We start from the raw sequence: 18455 nt of genomic DNA, 5'->3' as shown, positions 1-18455 counted from the left end.
ATTTTGGTGACCAACCTTTGATAGGTTGCCCCAGCATTTTTGAGACCAAAGGGCATTACTTTATAACAGTAAGTCCCCCTGTCTGTGATGAAAGAAGTTTTTTCTTCATCACCAGGATCCATTTTAATTTGATTATATCCCGAGTATGCATCTAAAAAACTTAAAAGTTCATGACCTGCGGTTGCATCAATTAGTTGGTCTATATGCGGTAAGGGAAAAGAATCTTTTGGACAAGCTTTATTTAAATCGGTATAATCCACACAAACACACCACTTACCATTTTTCTTGGGTACGACCACCGTGTTAGCTAACCAATTAGGATATTTTACCTCACGGATCGATCCGATTTTTAATAATTTTTGGACCTCATCCTGAATCACCTGGTTCTTGAAAGCACCTTGCTTTCTTTTCTTTTGCTTTATTGGTGTGAAAGAAGGGTCCTCATTGAGTTTGTGAGTCATCACATCCGGTGGTATCCCTGTCATATCAGCGTGGGACCAAGCAAAGCAGTCTAAGTTAGCTTTTAAAAATTCGATTATCATACCTCGCATGTATAAGCTTAAATTGGCCCCGACATAAACCTTCCGTTCAGGCCATTGCTCAAATAACATCACTGCCTCAAGCTCTTCAATTGTCGTTTTGATGCTTTCATTTTCTTCAGGTTCCTGAATTGTGTCAGGCCTTGAGTCCAAATTTGTCTTTTCTTGTTCAGCTGAAGTTTGATCTTTTTTACCTTCAACTGTTTCCTGTAATTGCTATTTTTCTTTACTTACGGTGCTCGTACTTGTTACAGTGTTGACACTTCTAGCCATCTGCTTATCCCCACGAATTTGGAAAATTCCCCATGGTGATGGGAATTTAATAACCTGATGTAGAGTTGATGGGACAACATCCATATCGTGTATCCATGGTCTCCCCATGATCATATTGTAGGCCATTTCCATATCAACTACCTGAAATTTAGTTTCTTTAACAACACCCGTAGCAAAAATTGTTAGAATTACCTCTCCTTTTGTTACTACACTTGAATTGTCGAAGCCTGACAAGGTGTGCGCCTTGGGTATCATTTTGTGTTCAGCTTGCATTTCCCGTAGTACCCTTAGTAATATAATATTTACAGAACTCCCTGGATCAATCAAAACTCGTTTTACATTAGTATCATGTACAAGTAAAGATATTACCAGTGCGTCATTATGTGGAGTTGTCACTCCTTCGGTATCTGCGTCATCGAACGAGATACTTTCATTTTCTTGGACCTGCCGCACCCGTTTCCCGTGTGTAATTTTTATCTTAGAAACCTTGTTGGAGGCTGTGTAGGTTATGCCGTGAATATCTTCTCCCCCGCTTATGACATTCACTATCCTCTTGGGTGAAGGAGGTTGCGGTGGCTCTTGCCTGTTTTTCATATAAGCTTGTTTTCTTTTCTCGCTAAACAACTCAGTGAGGTATCCTTGCTTCAATAGATGATCCACTTCACTCTGCAAGAATCTACATTCGGAAGTTTTGTGCCCGTGATCATTGTGGAATTCGCACCAATGATCTGGATTGCGTCTACTTGGATTTGACTGCATCTCTTTTGGCCACCGTACCTTATCTCCCATGCTTCTTAAAACAGCTACGAGCTCGGAGGTAGAGACATTAAAATTATATCCACCGAATCGTGCCTTTAAACTTCTGTCATCATCTCGTGATTCTTGTCTGTTCCGATCATTCCTGAACTTTGAAGAAGAGCCAGAATCCCCGTTCCTCGATTTTTGATCATATTGCTGGCTATCTTGTTTCGACCGTGGGTCTTTTCCTGCAGGTCCCATATATGGATCGTACCTGTTTTTACCTGATCTTTTTTCGGTTTCTGATCTTCGGGGACCGCCCCTTTCTTCATGATGAAACTTAGGTACGGTATCTTCTTCAATTCGCAGCTTTCGTACTATACCTGTTGTAAACATCATTCCACGTGGTTGCAGGAAATTCTCGAAGGCTTTCTTTGAGTCGTCTCGTGGCTTCAGAACTTTTGTCATTTAAATTACTTGCAAAGGCTATTGCAGCCCAATTGTCAGGCGTTAAATTACTTTCACGCTGAAATCTATCAACAAAATTTCTAAGCAACTCTGAATCCCCTTGTTTGATTTTGAAAATATCTTCCATTCTTTTCTCAACCTTTTGTGCTCCCGAATGTGCTTTAATAAAAGAATCTGCAAGCTCAGCAAAAGAATTAATAGAATTTTCAGATAAAAGAGAATACCAGATTAATGCACCCTTGGTGAGTGTTTCTCCAAATTTCTTGACCAGTACTGATTCAATTTCTTGTTTGGTCAAGTCGTTGCCTTTCACGCCTGTTGTAAATGCAGTCACGTGGTCATGTGGGTCTGTAGTACCATCATATTTTGGGATGTCAGGCATTTTGAACTTTTTCGGAATCGGAAGGGGAGCAGCACTTGCCTTCCATGGTTGTTGTGAGTATTTGTCCATGTCTACTCCTTTTATTACAGGCGGAACTCCGGGGATTTGTTCAATACGCTCATTTTGTTCCTTAATCTGTTTTTGCAAGGTTAGTACTAAATTTTGCAAATATGAATTATTTGAATTACCTGGTCCCCCTTCCTGTGGTTCACTGGGGGTTGCTCCGTTTCCAGAATTATCAAGACCAGAACGGGGATTCTCCAATGTATTATTATTAGGAGTTGGTGTGGGTGGTGCATCAGGCAATCAACTAACAAGTGCCTGAAGAGCTTTGCCGACCTGTGCATCAATTAGCTTTTGTAAAGCTTCAGTTGTAACTCCTTCAAAGTGTTCAGATTGTTCTTGTTGATCAACACGGGATTCAGTAACAGGAGTGCCTTCACGAGATTGACGTGGTGAATCTGGAGGGGAGGGAACCATGTCATCTTGATTTTGATGAAATTGATTTTCATGGTTTCCCAATGTGTTATTACTGTTATTGTCGGTGTTGTTGTTTGACATGGTGACGACAATCGACAAGATATAGCTTAAAAGAAAAGATTATCAGATTCCCGGTAACGGAACCAATTTGTTTAACCAAAAATTTGGGTCTTTGGTCAAAGCTAAAAAGAAATTCGGGTTAATGATAATCAGGAGACGAAAATAAAATACTTTTGAGAATGATGGTAAAATAACAAATAATTTTGTATTTCAATGAGTTCCCAATAGTATATTTCTTCCTTTTATAGGTCATTCTAGGTAAAGGAATGAAGCCTCAGTTTTAATGATATAATTATGAGTAATAAATGATATTAAATAAGCCGTTATACAATCATTCCTATTAAATACCAGTTTTCTAACGTATCAGGTATTTAATAATGAATTTGGACTCCTTTCTGTCATCAGATCTTTGTCTTTAATGCCTTCTAATCCGTTGGCGGTAAATGACTTGAATTGGTACGAGACTCGTATCTGTACTTCGTCTCGTGCCTATTTAAATTCCTTTTCCCGTGGCTGTCTTCATCCGTGCCTCTTAATCAATTGTTGCGCTTTGACCATTTAACCAAACCACGTGTCATGCCACGTCATCTTTAATATAAACTCAGTTTTTTCCCAATACAACGACAAACACTGAAAGTTACCAAAAGCATGACAGAAATAACTAATTCCCTCCCTATGATTGCTTCTACAACTTGGGAAAAAAAAAATAACGAAATTGAATCTACTTTCGGTCAGGGGGGTGGCACTGATAACACTTAGCAAACAAGCCAAAAGTATCAACTTGCTTGATGAAATTGGTCATGCTTGCCCATCCTCCGAATCCAAATCCAACAACAAAAGCCCATACCACCACAAACACATTCACTGCATATACCGCTGTCCAGCTTGGAAGGAAGAAGGGAGGTTTTTCAGCTGCATTCTGCATCCACAACATAAAACAACCCACTTCAAGTCAATGTCAGAAGCAGAGACAGACTTGAAGGCAGGTGGCTCTGTGACTTCAACGGAGTCCATTTCTTTTTACTCCATCTATGTATGCATATACAAAAAGCTTTTATTATGTAAGTTCATACTTGCTCTAAACTCAGTAGTTTTAGGGGAAAAAAAAAGTAGACTCTTGAACTTGTGGCGTAAAATGAGGCACGTATATTTTGTATTGATATAAATCATTATATAAAGGTAAATTATTTTCAAATAAAAAAGAAGTCATTCTTTTTGACACGGGAAATAGATTCATATAAATTAAAAGAGAGAGAGAGTAATATTCAGATTATCATCCAAAACACCATCAGTAGTCAGGAGGTTGAGTGGGTTACGAACAATCCCAAGACGAACGCAACATACAACTCTTGAATGACAAGGACATCCCACCAATTTTGTCAAAAAAAAAACTTAATTGTTACCAACTATCGCAATCACTAGGTACATCAAATTGCAGTACTTAAGCGTAATGGGGTGGTCCACTTGTAGAACTAGAAGTATTTGGAGCCATAGGCACATTGTTAAAATTTTGTTGTTTTAATGCAGCAACTTTTTTAACAGAATAAGTTGCTTAGTTTTAGCATGAATTTCAATTTTAAATTTCTGTTAGATTGTTTACGTTAGTTGATAGTATATTTTAGATTTATCGAATTTTAAATTATGTGGATTTTTTGTTCCTAATTGGCTATTTAAAGTCTTCTTATACTTAATAAAACTATTGATAGACTTTTTCAATCAATACTTTAAATCTTTTTGCTGCCCCATTTTTTAAAAAACTAACACACAACCTAGATATTGCTATTCAGTAAATCTTATAAGTATAATGCAACAATTGTTCATAAGAACAAAAAAGAATTTCAAAGTGATTAATGCAGTTTTATTTCCACTTCCAATTATTGCACTACAAAAATAAACGAAGACAGCCTCTTTGAAGTATCTGGCCATCAAAGGCAAAAGGCTAATCAGTGAGTGTGACAACCAAATGTAATGATCAGCAGGGGAGGGCCCAACTCCCTAGCTGACATGAGATGCTCCGAGTCAGCATTCAGTCATTTTCTCACAATTCTTCTCCCAGTAAAAATTCAAATTAAGCAGTTCACTGAGTAAAATTAATCCACAATTTGAAGTTTATAGGTTCGAGATTGTAATCCATTTAAATTATTAGGTTCTAAATCAACAATTTGCACCAAATACCCGTTGGACCAAAGTTAGTGGGTGGGTTCGGTTCGGTTCGAACCCGTAATTCAAATGCTAAAATACATCATGAAAGCCTCCGTGGAAATGCAAAAAATAATGTTATCGGAGTGTGATAGCCAGCAAGTTATGTTATAGTTTTTTATGCCTGCAAGTCATAAGGTAGAAATGAGATGAATAGGTGGAAGATAAAGGACTAAATACATACCTGTCGAGCAGAAGCCTTCCTGTAAGTGAGCATATGAGCAGCAGCAGGAATGATGTACACGGTGAAGCTAACTAATAATGCCCCCACAGCCGAGTTAATAGGCCCAAAGAATGGAAATATGATGGCCAAAAACCATATTGGTATCACGACTGGTAACCTAGCCAATGCCCTCCAACATATGCTCTTCGTGTCGTGCATCCCCACAACTTTTTCCCAAACAAAGTACAGAGGAGTGCAAGCAAATCCAAATGTAATAAACTGCAAGATTATCACATCAGGTTCACAATGTTGGAACAGGAAAAGTAACATAATACTAAACTTATGAACAGAGACCTGGTGGATTAGCATTAGAATGACAGCTGTGTCGCGAAAACCGTTTCGAGGGAGGAGGGAGAAGGCATTGGCATGGTCAAGAAGCTGGTCACCGAAGGCCCAATAGACAGCTGCTGCTGATGGGAGTGTTAATGTGAAGACATAAAGTGTAGCATACAGATATATGTACTTGAATTTTTGAGGTTTCCACATTGCATGCATGATTTCCCTATAGAAAAATCAAGACTATTTGATTAGTATCACTCTTTTCTTCCATGCCTTCTCCTTTTTTTTTTTTAGCATAACAACTGTAGTACCTAACATGCTTAGCAGAATATCCCAACAGTTCTAGTATTAATTAATCATCCAAATATATAATCTAAAACTAGCAGAACTTCATATACTTATGTTATAAATAGGGGTGTCAATGGTTCGGTTCGGCCGGTTATTTTATAAAATTTGTACCATACTAATTTCTTGGTTATTCTATTATGTATAACCAAAATTAGACTTTTCGAAACCGTCCCAATCATGTCGGTTTCTCTTCGGTATCGGTACGGTTCGGTTAATTTTCGGTATTTTTTTTAATATCATGTAAAATTCACCAGTAGAAGTAGAATTGCAATAACATATGTTCTTTTATAGGACTTAACAAAACTCTCTAGACATTTTAACTGTTTAAAGGGTGATGAATTAAAAAAAAAGATGGCTAGAGTATAGATCCATCAACTATTCTACAACAACGTAAAAGAAATCAAACAAAGGCAAAGAAAATATTAATCACACGAGTTGAAAGATATACCAAGTTGGGACTCAAGAATAAAGTCTATAGAAGATTAAATATTCAAAAAAATAAATCTAAATTATATGAAAGGAAACATATTTAATACATTGTAGTTTGCTACTCATAATCGCTAGAATACTTTGTGTCTTGCTAATAAAGATACTTGAAATAACTTAGTTTAAGTAGAAGTAGCATAATATGTTTTAGGAATTAGTATTTTTAGTTTAATTACTTGTTGGCTTGTAATAGTTTTCATAATTCCAAGGCTCAAAGAAAATTTAATGCATTATTATTTTTAAACTTATTAAATAAATATATTTTCTACATGTAAAATTTATTCGGTACGGTTCGGTATTTTTTCGGTTTATTTTTATAAAATAAAAAACCTACCCTAATTATCGGTGCGGTTATATATTTATATAAAAACCTACGGTTTCTTAAAAAGAAACCTAAAAATTGGTTTGGTGCGGTACGGTTCGGTCGGTTTAGTCGGTTTTCGAATATCCATTGATATCCCTAGTTATAAAACACGGATTTACTCTGCAGGCAAAAAAAATGGCATCCGCGGTGAGTAATCTTTGACTCATAAATTTTGTCAACAGCTGAATGAATTATACATCCGTCTCCAGATAAAAGGAAAAACTTTGAAGTGCAGAAACCAGAGGCTCTCGTTAAAGAAAGAAACTACTTCTCCGTCCAATCTCGGGGCCAAGGTTCAATTTTTTCTTTACACTTTCCAACTCAGTGCTATTTGGGGGCATCATATATCAAATTTTAATTGGATTTCAGCTGAATGAAACAATACTAAGCGACAAAATGCATGAGATGCAAGCAACTTTTAGGAGTCTAATTCTTTAAAAACACTGCCCATTTAGCATTCAGTGACATCTTTGACCTAAAACAGCTTGCTGCTATGTAACTCACAGAGCAGGATAATTTTGGGGCAATCATCGTAAAGCCTTTTGTACCAAAAGGAAAATATAACATCAACCTTATGTTCAGAATGCATATTATTGAACTCGTTTTTAAGTTCTACGCTTTCACATTGTTAAAATACAATCGAGTTGTTTAAGCCAAAAATCAATAAATTAGTGTTGCCCAACTTCTTACTTTTGGATTGTTTTAAGTAATTTTTAACTTATTTTAAGTACTTGTTGACTTTGCCGAACACCGAAGAAGTTATAAAATAAATAAACTTAAAAGCTGATTTGACATGGCACTTAGTAAAAATGACAACTTAACTGTTTGACACTTAAATTCTATGAAATCACAAAACCTTGACGCCAATAAAGTTTAAATGGGCCTGAGTGTTGTGGATGAGTTGAATTTAGAGAATGAAGACATTTCTTACACGGTGACGGCATGTCCGCCGAAAGTGTAGAGTATGTTAGTGGCACCCGTAAAATAAAGCACCATTTTGGTTGGGCCACTGTGAATAACTCCTTCAACCTGCAGTATTATCAAGTGGTCAAAAGTAATTATTGATTGTTGGCCATCACAGTAATAATGTGAATTTTGACCATAACAAAGAAATTAAAAAGGCACTTTAGTTGTACCTGCCCATGAACAAACGCTGCAATAGTCAAATACCAAGCTGTATAAGTAGTCATCCCCAGTCCAAGAAATGACCATATTCTATAGTTGTGAAATGATGGAATAAACACAGTAGTCGCACAGCATGCCCCAAATATGTATGTCCATGTCCTCTTATCCAAATGGTCGTTTATATAATAAATGTTACTATTAACCAAACAACAATATTTATTAATACATCATAATAACAACAAATTCAAAAAATAATACTTAGTACTTAGATCTTGTTCATATTATTTATCTTTAAAATTTTTCTATGCAACAATTAAAAATAAATTTCAATAGAAGTAGCTTTAATCATAAGAATTTTTGTCCTACTATCACTCATCTCCATTAAACGCACAAATGAATTCTTATATTTTAAAATAAATTTAATTTATCAAAACGATTAATATTTGAGACGAAAGTAAAAATAGTAATGAGAATTTCTATTTTTTGGGTCCATTGAAGAGGATGGGATAGAGAGTGGGAAAATAATATTGTGGAGTCACTCTCAAAATAATAGTCGAATATATATATAGACACACACACACATACATTTGTGTATGTTATAATTCATTCATTTTAGATGAGGTAGTTTGACTCGGCACGAAGTTAAAAAAAAAAAAAAACTTTTGAAACTTGTGGTCTTAAAAGTTTAAGGGGTAAAGCTTTGTGGACCATGACATCTGTGTGGTTATTAAAGTTGAAGAGTTTAGAAATGTATCATTTATTTTGGAACAAACTAAAAAGAAAAATACCCATCTAATTTAAAACGGAGAGAGTATACAAAAAGTATACAAATTTTATATGTTTTTGAGTCTAGAATTTGAATAGTTTTGATCACGGGGTAAAAGCGATTTTTGACTTTTTCATTTAAGAATAAGCATATACCTTGCACAAGCAATGAGCTGTATGACCGAACCAAATAGAAGGAAAGTACAGTTGAAGGCCAAACCAATAGCTTTCCACTTGGGTCCCAATAAGCCATCCAACACTTCAAACCACTGTTAAAAAAAGATATTGATGAGATTATTTCTTGACAGAAAAGAGAGCATTCTTTTACAACAGTAATTTATAGTTGGATCTTGGAATATAGACCTGAATGACATGGTTCTTGAAGCTAACACTTTCTTTCTCTTTTCTACTTCTGTACTCAACATATAGGACACTTATGAGGTAAGCTGTCCAGCTTCCCATTATACCATAAAATATCTGCAGTAGAATTCCTGAAAGCATTCCCATTTGAGAAAATGAGTATGGTAAAGTCAACAGAACCTGTGCTACCTGCAACCCCACAAACCAAAAGAAAACTCAGGATTAACGGTACTTGAAATTCAAATGTAATAAACATGTTCGTTACCTGATTTGATGCACAGCTAAACCAGGCATCATAAACTGAACCACCATGCCAAAGAAAGCTTTTGAAGCTCAAATTTGAATTAATAGCCATTTCTTCTTGTCTATCATCTGCCTCTGTTTCATTTTGGACAGCTGAGACTATGGCCTCTTCTGCTTGTTTCTCAGGCACCATTTTCTTGATGATGATCTGGGATTCAAAATAATCTCATTAATTACAAAAATAATCTTCCTAAATTGCAAACCATAAGTGGGGGGAAAAAAAAAAGACAACCAAGATTGTAACAGCTTCAAGGCACTCTGTTACTTGGGTTTTGTTAGGGAGGTGCTTGTGTTAGTTATATATACAACACACACCATAAATACTATGTAACTGAAGATATACTGCATTTGACAAATGGACATGCATCCAAAAATTAATGAGCCTTTTATGGCTTTATAAGCAAGAATTGGCATGTAGTAATATACTAACCTTTTTATTCCCAGCAAGAAAATGCCACACTCCAATTATATCAACTGCCGCTTGCAGTAAAAGACAGTTATAAATTATGCCAAAGAGTTGTTTCCCGAGGAATTCGCCAAAATATTAAATTGCAATTTCATTTCACTTAAAGCAATTATACCAACTAACCAAAAGAAGCTTCACTAATAATAAATGTTATTAGGCGTATAAACCTAGTAGTGAAAAGACCAAGACAATAAGAGGAGAAGAGACTCAAGCTTTGAAAACTACAATTGCCCACAGAGAATGCTTGCTTCTTTCGTACACTAAAAACAGTGACTAAAAGAGATCAGAGAGAAATGAAAGGACCGGACCACTGTCGGAGCAGTGAGAGAATTACGCTGCTTGCTTTTTGCAGTAAAAGAGTGAATGCTTTTTTCTGCTACACAGTGTTTTCTATCAAGGAGACCATAAATTAGTCTCAGAAAAGGATAGGACGAGGATATCTCATATCCCCCCTTAGTTTCCCTCTTTCCTTGTTATGTCATTACTCTCACAGTGCTACTATGTTATAATAGGAGTAGCATCGAAAATTTTATTTTGTGTCACATACAATTGACACTAGTCGTATGAGACATCCTTTTTGTCTCACAGTTTTGTGGACCCACATTTTTTGTGAACCCAAAAATGTAAGACTAGGATTCACAAATTTATGAGAAAAAAAAGAGTCTCAAACAACTAACACACAATAAAACTTCTCGAGCAGCATCTATGCTACTCAGATTTTCTCAGTACCTTTTAGAGACGCATGGCTCATGGCTGGCCCCATTAGCAAAATAAGTTTAGAATAAAATTCCGTCTCAAATAATGGTGCAAAGGGCAAAAGTAGTCCCTCCATTATGTAAAATGGTCTAATTTTGTCCTCCGCAATAAAAGCTGGAATTATCCTTGTATTTGCCATTACAATTTTGGTTCATCCAAAAAGTGTTAGATCTTTGATTAAACTAATTAAATTTATATAATGAACGGTTAAACCTAATTAATGATAATGACTACAGATCTATGATCGGTTAATATGAGTGACGTAGTATGGCGTTGAAATGTTTCAAGATCATCAATGAAGAGAGAATACCAAGAATAAATAGCAATAAACGACATGAAAGTAAATAGGAAGAATAGTTAACCCAATATTGAATGAGGTAGATGATTCCTCCTCTTGACAATGATGGATGAAAGACATATGCTAAAATATAGGGATCCTTCTCGGATCTGATAGAAAAGGTGTGGAATAATAGGCAATCGAATGTCTTTATAAATGTAATATTTGTATTCTATCTAGAGAGAAAGTCTGCTTTTCATATAATGTACTTATCAGAGAATATTACATGCCTGTCACCTTATCTGTCTTTCTATTTATGTGGGACATATCCCCAATCAACCATAAAAGTACAAGTACAAAGAATATTCAATGGAATATTCTTCTAAAGATCCTACTACAAAACTAGTAGTTGCTGCTACTCTTGATGCTTGACCTCGACAGCTACCGGCTACTCGGCTATGAGCCCCCCTATTTAGGTCTCGACCTCGGCCATATTACTTTTCGTAACACCATTTCATGTTTAAATCTCTTAAAGGCAAATTTCGACCCATACAGTTAGTCCCTCCTTTTATTGAGGCCGACTCTGGACGACCTCGATGAGCGGACTCTGTTAGTCGCAGTCGATATATTTAGGCGGGCAGTTCGAACATCGTCTTTCTGGACGGGGTGGCTACGTGGCGCTTTGTGAGCCATAACACATGGTTACATCAATTCAGAGTGACGTAATGACATCATGCGTTATTATAATGCGTTTTCCCGATGCGTTGCGTCGTTCCCGTGCCTATGCTGTTTCAATATTTGTGTTGGGCATTGACGGTTTGTTTTCTTGGTAGTGATTCCCATTGTTATAAATAGAGAGGTGAAACCCTTAGCCTCACTCTTTTCTCTCCCTAACATTAAGAATTTGTGTCTTCTTCTTCCTTCTTCATTTTGGGTTTCTGCTTCTGTTACTCTCTCATGTCTCTGTTTTGGCTGATTTCGGTGACTTCTGCTACTTACGATTCTTTTGTGCTTATATCGTCTTTATATATACACTAACAAAGATGGTTAATACATCTTGTGGTTCTTGGGGAGTATCTTATTCCACACCTTTAGCAGTGCGTGTGCCCCCCATGACGATAGGGCAGCCATTGTCGCAGAGGATGACAGCTTTCCTACGGTAGAGGAAATAATCCCTCGTAGGGAGAAAACTAGGTTCGATTTCTCGAAGTTACCTGAGGATGACCCTGAAGTCTCGGAGTCACCAATGAGAGAGGCGGCTCTTATCGAGTTTAGGGCTAGATTCAAAATTTCCGCCCATATAAACCTAATCCCTGCGGGGCATGGTGTGGTGCAAAACACCGCCTTGGGTATTGCGCCTTCTATGCCTACCCCTTCTATGTGGGTTATTATTTCCCTATTCTTCCCTTGGCCGAAGATTTCTGCCGCTATTATTGAGTATGCCCGGCCCAACTTTCCCCATATATCTACAAGCTTATTCGCATGATCTCGAAGTTCGCGGAGTTGGCTGGAGTCGAGGTAACCCTGCGTCACTTGATGCATCTCTTCTCCCTAGGCGGCAAATGTTTAGTGGTAAAAATGGATGACAAGTCTAACCGTCAGTCCTGGCTTAATTACTTCTACGTCAAGACTAAGGATGTAGTGATTAATGCAAGCGAGTTCCCTAAGCTTTGGAATTACGCCCGTAAGAATCCTTCCCCTTTCCTTTTATTGTACTTTGTGTTAGTTGACTTTGGTTGTGTTGACTACCTTTTCTTCATACAGCTGAGGTCGAGCATCCTCCTATGGTCGAAGATATTCACGATTGGGTTAGCCGGATCCTTCCTCATAGGGTGGGGATTCGCGAGTGGTCGACCTTCCGTGCTAAGTTCGGGCCCAAGCTTCCCGGTGAGTGTGCTTATTTTGGGTCTTCGTTGTTGCCTTTCTGATTGATCAATTTTCATTGTTGCGGGAATTGACCTCGACCCTCTTCTCTTTCTTTTGTTGTTAGCATGGGGAGCTTCGAGGAAGTCCAAAGCTCCTACTCCTATGTTTTGCCAAGCGATCGCTATAACGGGATCTGCCCTAGTTGCGACCCTAACATGGACTGCCCGGTCATCTTCCTCCATTTGGCCTCCGACCTTAGCTAAACCAACTCGAACGACAACGACTTCAACATCGGAAACCTCAGATTTTCCTGTGTTGCATTTGGTAGATGAGTCATCACAGAGCAAGGATGACTTAGTTCCTCGTAAGAAATGATCGGTGGATGTTGGTGAGTGGAACCATCCGAGCAGTGGATTCTTCGAGGGATGATCATGAGCCGACCATTGATATACATGAGAGTGATGTTGGTTCGACATCTGAAGTCCCGCTGTCAGCGGGAACCATAGAAGGTATGATTTTGCCCGAGACAACCGTACCGAGAGATGAGCCATCGACTTCGAGGCTAGCCGATGTTCCTACCACGTCTACCCATGAGAGAGGTGAAGGGGTTACTGAGGGCGGTTATGAGACGGGGTCCGACCTTGATCCTAACAAGGTTTGGATACTGAGCGAGGGGTTTACTCGCGTTGAAGTCAGGTTGGATGGTTCATCAAGGACCATCGTGGTTCCTATGGAGCGGGACCTACTAGTGAACATAGAAGATGTGGTCCCCTCATTAGGTCCATTTTGCTCCGATGTGCAGGGCAGGACCCTTGAGACATTGAATGATACCTCCTTATCACCGGGTATATCTAGTCTTGCCCTTAGGGTAAGTTTTCCGTCCTCTTTAATTTTCGTGCCTTGCTCTCTACTCTGATTTTGACTGATTTCCTTCTTTTCCTTTCTTTTTCGACCATCATTTTGGAGATCGAGAGCGCCCGCCGAGCGGAGAGGCATAAAAATATTTTTGAGAAGATAGAGAAGAAGTACCATGAGTACCACACTAAGCACCGCGAGATCTGTAGGTAGTTTAGCGAGAGCGACAACTTCCAAGCCATCAGGGACAAGCTTAAGCAGAAGTATGATGAGTTAATCAGGGTCATCGGAAAGTGCAACGTCCTTGAAGGGGCGTTGAGAGATAAGGAAGAGGATCTTGAGGTGAGCCAGGGAGTTGAAGCCCAATGTGCGGACCTTCAGGCCTAGGTGATATCTCTACGGGCTGAGCTTGAGCAATGTTTGGTCAGGGCTGATGCCCTAAGTGGTGAGGTCGCCGAGAAGGCGTCATATTTGGAGAAGGCCGAGTTGGCTCGATTGGTGGCTTCAACAAAGGTGGAGGATTTGGAGGTCGCGATTTGTGTTCTCCAATCTGAGTGGGCAAACGATTTGGAGACGGCCAAACCCAGAGAGGAGCAACTCGAAGAGCAGATAGGGGGGGGGGGTTAGAAAAAGAGGTTTCGAGCCATGGTGACCAAATCGTCGTTCTCGAAACCGAGAAGGCACAATTGTTGGCTCAGCCGTCCTCCTCTTATACTTCTGCTTATCCTGATGTGCCGCGGGATTTATATGAGAAGTGGATCCATGTCGAGGCTTAGTTGGATATATTCAGAGACTTGATGATGGCAGGAAAAGTTCTTGAAATCAATTTTGAGGATGCTTCTGCGAAGGCGCGTGCAACTCGGATCGCTTGCGGCTATGATCCTGCTACACCGGGGGGCCGACAATGGCAATGAGGACTTGGATGGGATTGAGCAAGATGCCTAGTACGAGGATGAGTATCCCGACGGTGATGGCGGAGATGGCGTTGTTGGGTTAGGTGGCGAGTGATTTTTCTTCTGTTTGTAATTTTTTGTGTACGCTTTTGTGGGCGTCTGTACTAGCCCTTGTAAATGTTTGAAGTATGAAATGTTATTTTTGTAGTTCATACCTGATATATCTACTATTCGGGCTTGTATGCTTCTTTGATTTATTCTGCCGTTTGATCGCCTTAATCATAAGAATTTTTGTTTTGGCCATGGCCAGGGCCGGTAGGTATTAATTCGAACAAGGTCGAATATCAGTTAATTCAAATGAGGTCGAATATGTTAATTCGAGTGAGGTCAAATGTGAGTTAATTCGAGCGAGGTCGAATGTCGCTTTAGTTAATTCAAACAAGGTCAAATTTATTAAATTGAGCGGGGTTGAATGTAATTTATTTCGAGCGAGGTCAAATGTAAGTTAATTCGAGCGAGGTCGAATGTTATTTAATTCGAATAAGGTCAAATGTAATTTAGTTCGAACGAGGTCGAATGTAATTTAATCCGAACAAGGCGAATATGTTTTCAAGCGAGGTCGAATGTTATTTAATTTGAACGAGGTCGAATATATGTTAATTTGAACGAGGTCGAATATGTTAGTTAATTTGAGCAAGGTCAAATGTTATTTAATTCGAACGAGGTCGAATGTATGTTAATTTGAGCGAGGTCGAATGTTATTTAATTCAAACAAGGTCAACTGTAAGTTAATTCGAGCGAGATCAAATGTTATTTAATTCGAATGAGGTCGAATGTTAGTTAATTCGAGCGAGGTCGAATGTTATTTAATTCAAATGAGGTCGAATGTTATGTAATTTGAACGAGGTCGAATTAAGTTAATTTGAGCGAGGTCAAATGTAACTTTTGCTTGATTAATGCTGCATTGCTTTGGCGAAAACATGGGTGAACTTCATGCACTTGTGCTTTGCTTATATATATTGGAGAAATTTACATGTTTTCTGGGTTGGTATTCCAGTCCCAGTCTTAGTGTCGGCTGGCGTTCCAGTCCCAGTCTATCTAGTCCCTTCATTGGTCGACCTGGAGAAGTATTGAGAGGTTGGGCAATGAACTAATCGACCTGTGTCCTCATCTGTTCGCACTTTAGCCTGAAACTTCCTTTTGTCACCTAATTAAAAACCTTCCCGAGAAAACCTAATTGGGATAAAACTCAGGTGAGGGAAAACAAGTACGACTCGGAGAACATTTTTCCTTAGAAGTTAAAGTACTTGAGGTGAGTGACGTTCCAGTTGTTTGATAGTAGTTTTCCTTCCATTGTTTCTAATCAAAATGACCATTTGTTTGCTGCTGCTGTGATTTTTTATGGGCCGTCCCAATTCGTTCCCAATTTTCCCTCCCGCAGGTCTTTGCTTGCTTATGTTTTTGGCCTTGAGCACATAGTCCCTGACTTTGAGTGGTCTGACCTTGGCTTTTTTTGTTATAGGTTCTTCCTGTTGTTTTTGGGAAATCATCCTTATGTAGGCCATATCCCTCCGTTCTTTGGCTTCGTTGAGGTCCTGCCTTCTACTTTCGTTATTCCTCGACCTTCTCTCATGAGAGTATCTCAAACTTGGTTCTCCGACCTCGACTGGTATTACTGCATTAGTCCCATAGACCAATGAGTAGGGTGTATCCCTTGTGATCGTTTTTGGCGTTGTGCGGTATGCCCATAACACTTCTGGTAGTAGCTCGGGCCATAGTCCCTTTGCGTTCACGAGCTTTTTCTTTATGATGTTCAGTATAGATTTATTGGAGGACTCCATTTGCCCATTACCCGCGGGATGGTATAGGGTGGAGAGTATTCCTTTGATATTCCACTTCTCGAAGAACTCGGCGACCTTTTTTTCGGTGAATTGGGGTTCGTTATCACAACTGATCTCTTTGGGTAGGCCAAAGCGGCACATAATATTTTTCCATATGAAGGTGATCACTTTTTTTTCGCATATCTGGATGAATGCTCCTGCTTCTACCCATTTACAAAAATAGTCAGTGAAAACCAAAAGAAATTGTACGTTACCTCGCCCCGCAAGGAGGGGGCCGACGATGTCCATTACCCACTTGATGAAAGGCCGAGGGGAGGTGACAGAGTGGAGATGCTCACTCGATTGGTGGATCATAGGGACATTTTTTTGGCATTTCTCGCATTTTCTTACGAAGTCGGGGGCCTCTTTTTTCATGGTGGGCTAGTAGTAGCACGTTTGTATGAGACATCTGACCAGAGCTCGATTGAAGGAATGAGCTCCGTAGTGGCCTTGGTTGACTTCTTCTAAAACGCGCCGTGTTTGATTTGGGCCTAAGCATTTTGCTAGGGGTCCGCCATACGTTATCTTACACTGGTCGCTGTCGATGATATCGTCGGGGAGCATTCCGTCCTACAAGTACATAACAATACAGTTGCGCTAGTCCCAAGTTAGGTTTATAGTCCTTACCTCAATTTGATCGATCGATGAGTAGAGGAGGGTGACCATGTTTCCTTCTTTGGTTATGCTTTTAGTGGCCGCCGCTAATTTGGCGAGGCCGTCTGCTTTGATATTTTGCACTCGAGGGATCTGGTCGAGCTGGCATTCATCAAATTCGGGCAACAACTTGCAGATCTCAGTCTAGTATTTTTGCAACCTTTGGTCTTTGATCTGGAATTTAGGGGTGGGCATTCGGTATTTCAATTCGGTATTTAAGAATTTTGGTTCGGTATTTTGGTATTCGGTTTGTCAATTGTGTATACCAAATACCATACCAAATTATTTCGGCACGGTTCGGTATTTTTTATTTTGGTTCGGTATGGTTTCAGTACGGTTTCGGTTTAATAATCGCTAAATAAGCAACACTAACGAGTGACAATAATCACTAAATTCAATACTAAGCAGTAAGCAACAATGTACAATTCAAGACAACACTAACGAGTGAAAGTGTACAAATGCAACAGTACACTGCACAATTCAAACTTCAAAGCAAATGCAAATATGAAATAATAATTAACAATTAACAAGTGCACAATTCTGTGCAACAGTGTAGTGTGCACAATTCAAATTTCAAAGCTGCCAATTCAAGGTAACATCACTGGCTGCATTACGAGCCTAAAACAAATATTACAATGGAAAGAAGAATTTGAAGGTGGGATCTGTCTTTAAAATATTACAATGGAAATAATATACTCCCTCCGTTTCAATTTATGTGAACCTATTTCCTTTTTGGTCCGTGCCAAAAAGAATGACCCCTTTCCTTATTTGGAAATAATTTACTTTTATGCAATGATTTATAGCCACACAAAATATATGTGCCTCATTTTACACCACAAGTTCAAAAGTCTTCTCTCTTTTCTTATACTCCGTGTCCAGTCAAATGGGTTCACATAAATTGAAACGGAGGGAGTAGATAGTTTGTCTTGAAAAAAGGATGTCTTCTTAGACAAACGTATGTGACAATAAACAGATATCATTACTTGTTATCATTCAGAACCCTTGTAGATTCATCACTTCATAAGTATTAAGTGCTACCGTACTAGTCAGGTACCAATCAGTTAAAAACAATAAATTATCAAGGTGCGACCAACTACACATTACACAACTATATAATATATTAATCTGTACACAACTACACATTACACAACTATATAATATATAACATATCTGCAAATTCAACAGTGCAACAAATGCAGCAGTCTTAACAGAATTAACAGTGCAACAGATGCAGCAGAATTAACTTAACAGTGCAACAGTCTTAACACGTAACACTTAAACACTGTGCAACAAAAACAATCTTAACACTTAAACACAGTGTAACTGGCTAACTGCAACAGTCTTAATAGTCTTAACACTTAAACATAGTGCAACAAAAACATAGAGGGCATCCCTCAACAAAAACAGTCTTAATTC

General features: G+C 38.6%; 1 protein-coding gene across 1 annotated transcript; it reads right to left on the bottom strand.

Annotated features, from left to right (window-relative positions):
- Positions 1-3497: 3497 nt before the first annotated feature.
- Positions 3498-10341, bottom strand: LOC104221797 (auxin transporter-like protein 2). Its single transcript, XM_070170844.1, has 9 exons — positions 9823-10341; positions 9355-9540; positions 9093-9278; positions 8886-8998; positions 7976-8159; positions 7771-7868; positions 5657-5864; positions 5324-5581; positions 3498-3859 (listed from the first exon to the last, which is right to left on the bottom strand). Exons 2-9 carry the CDS (start codon positions 9523-9525, stop codon positions 3662-3664), a joined length of 1416 nt encoding a protein of 471 aa, XP_070026945.1. The 5' UTR covers positions 9526-9540; positions 9823-10341; the 3' UTR covers positions 3498-3661.
- Between the last annotated feature and the right edge of the window lie 8114 nt (positions 10342-18455).

Source organism: Nicotiana sylvestris, chromosome 3, assembly GCF_000393655.2.
Source record: "Nicotiana sylvestris chromosome 3, ASM39365v2, whole genome shotgun sequence".
Classification (NCBI taxonomy): Eukaryota; Viridiplantae; Streptophyta; class Magnoliopsida; order Solanales; family Solanaceae; genus Nicotiana; species Nicotiana sylvestris.
Note: the sequence above shows the minus strand (reverse complement) of the source record. Positions and strands in the feature narration are given on the sequence as shown.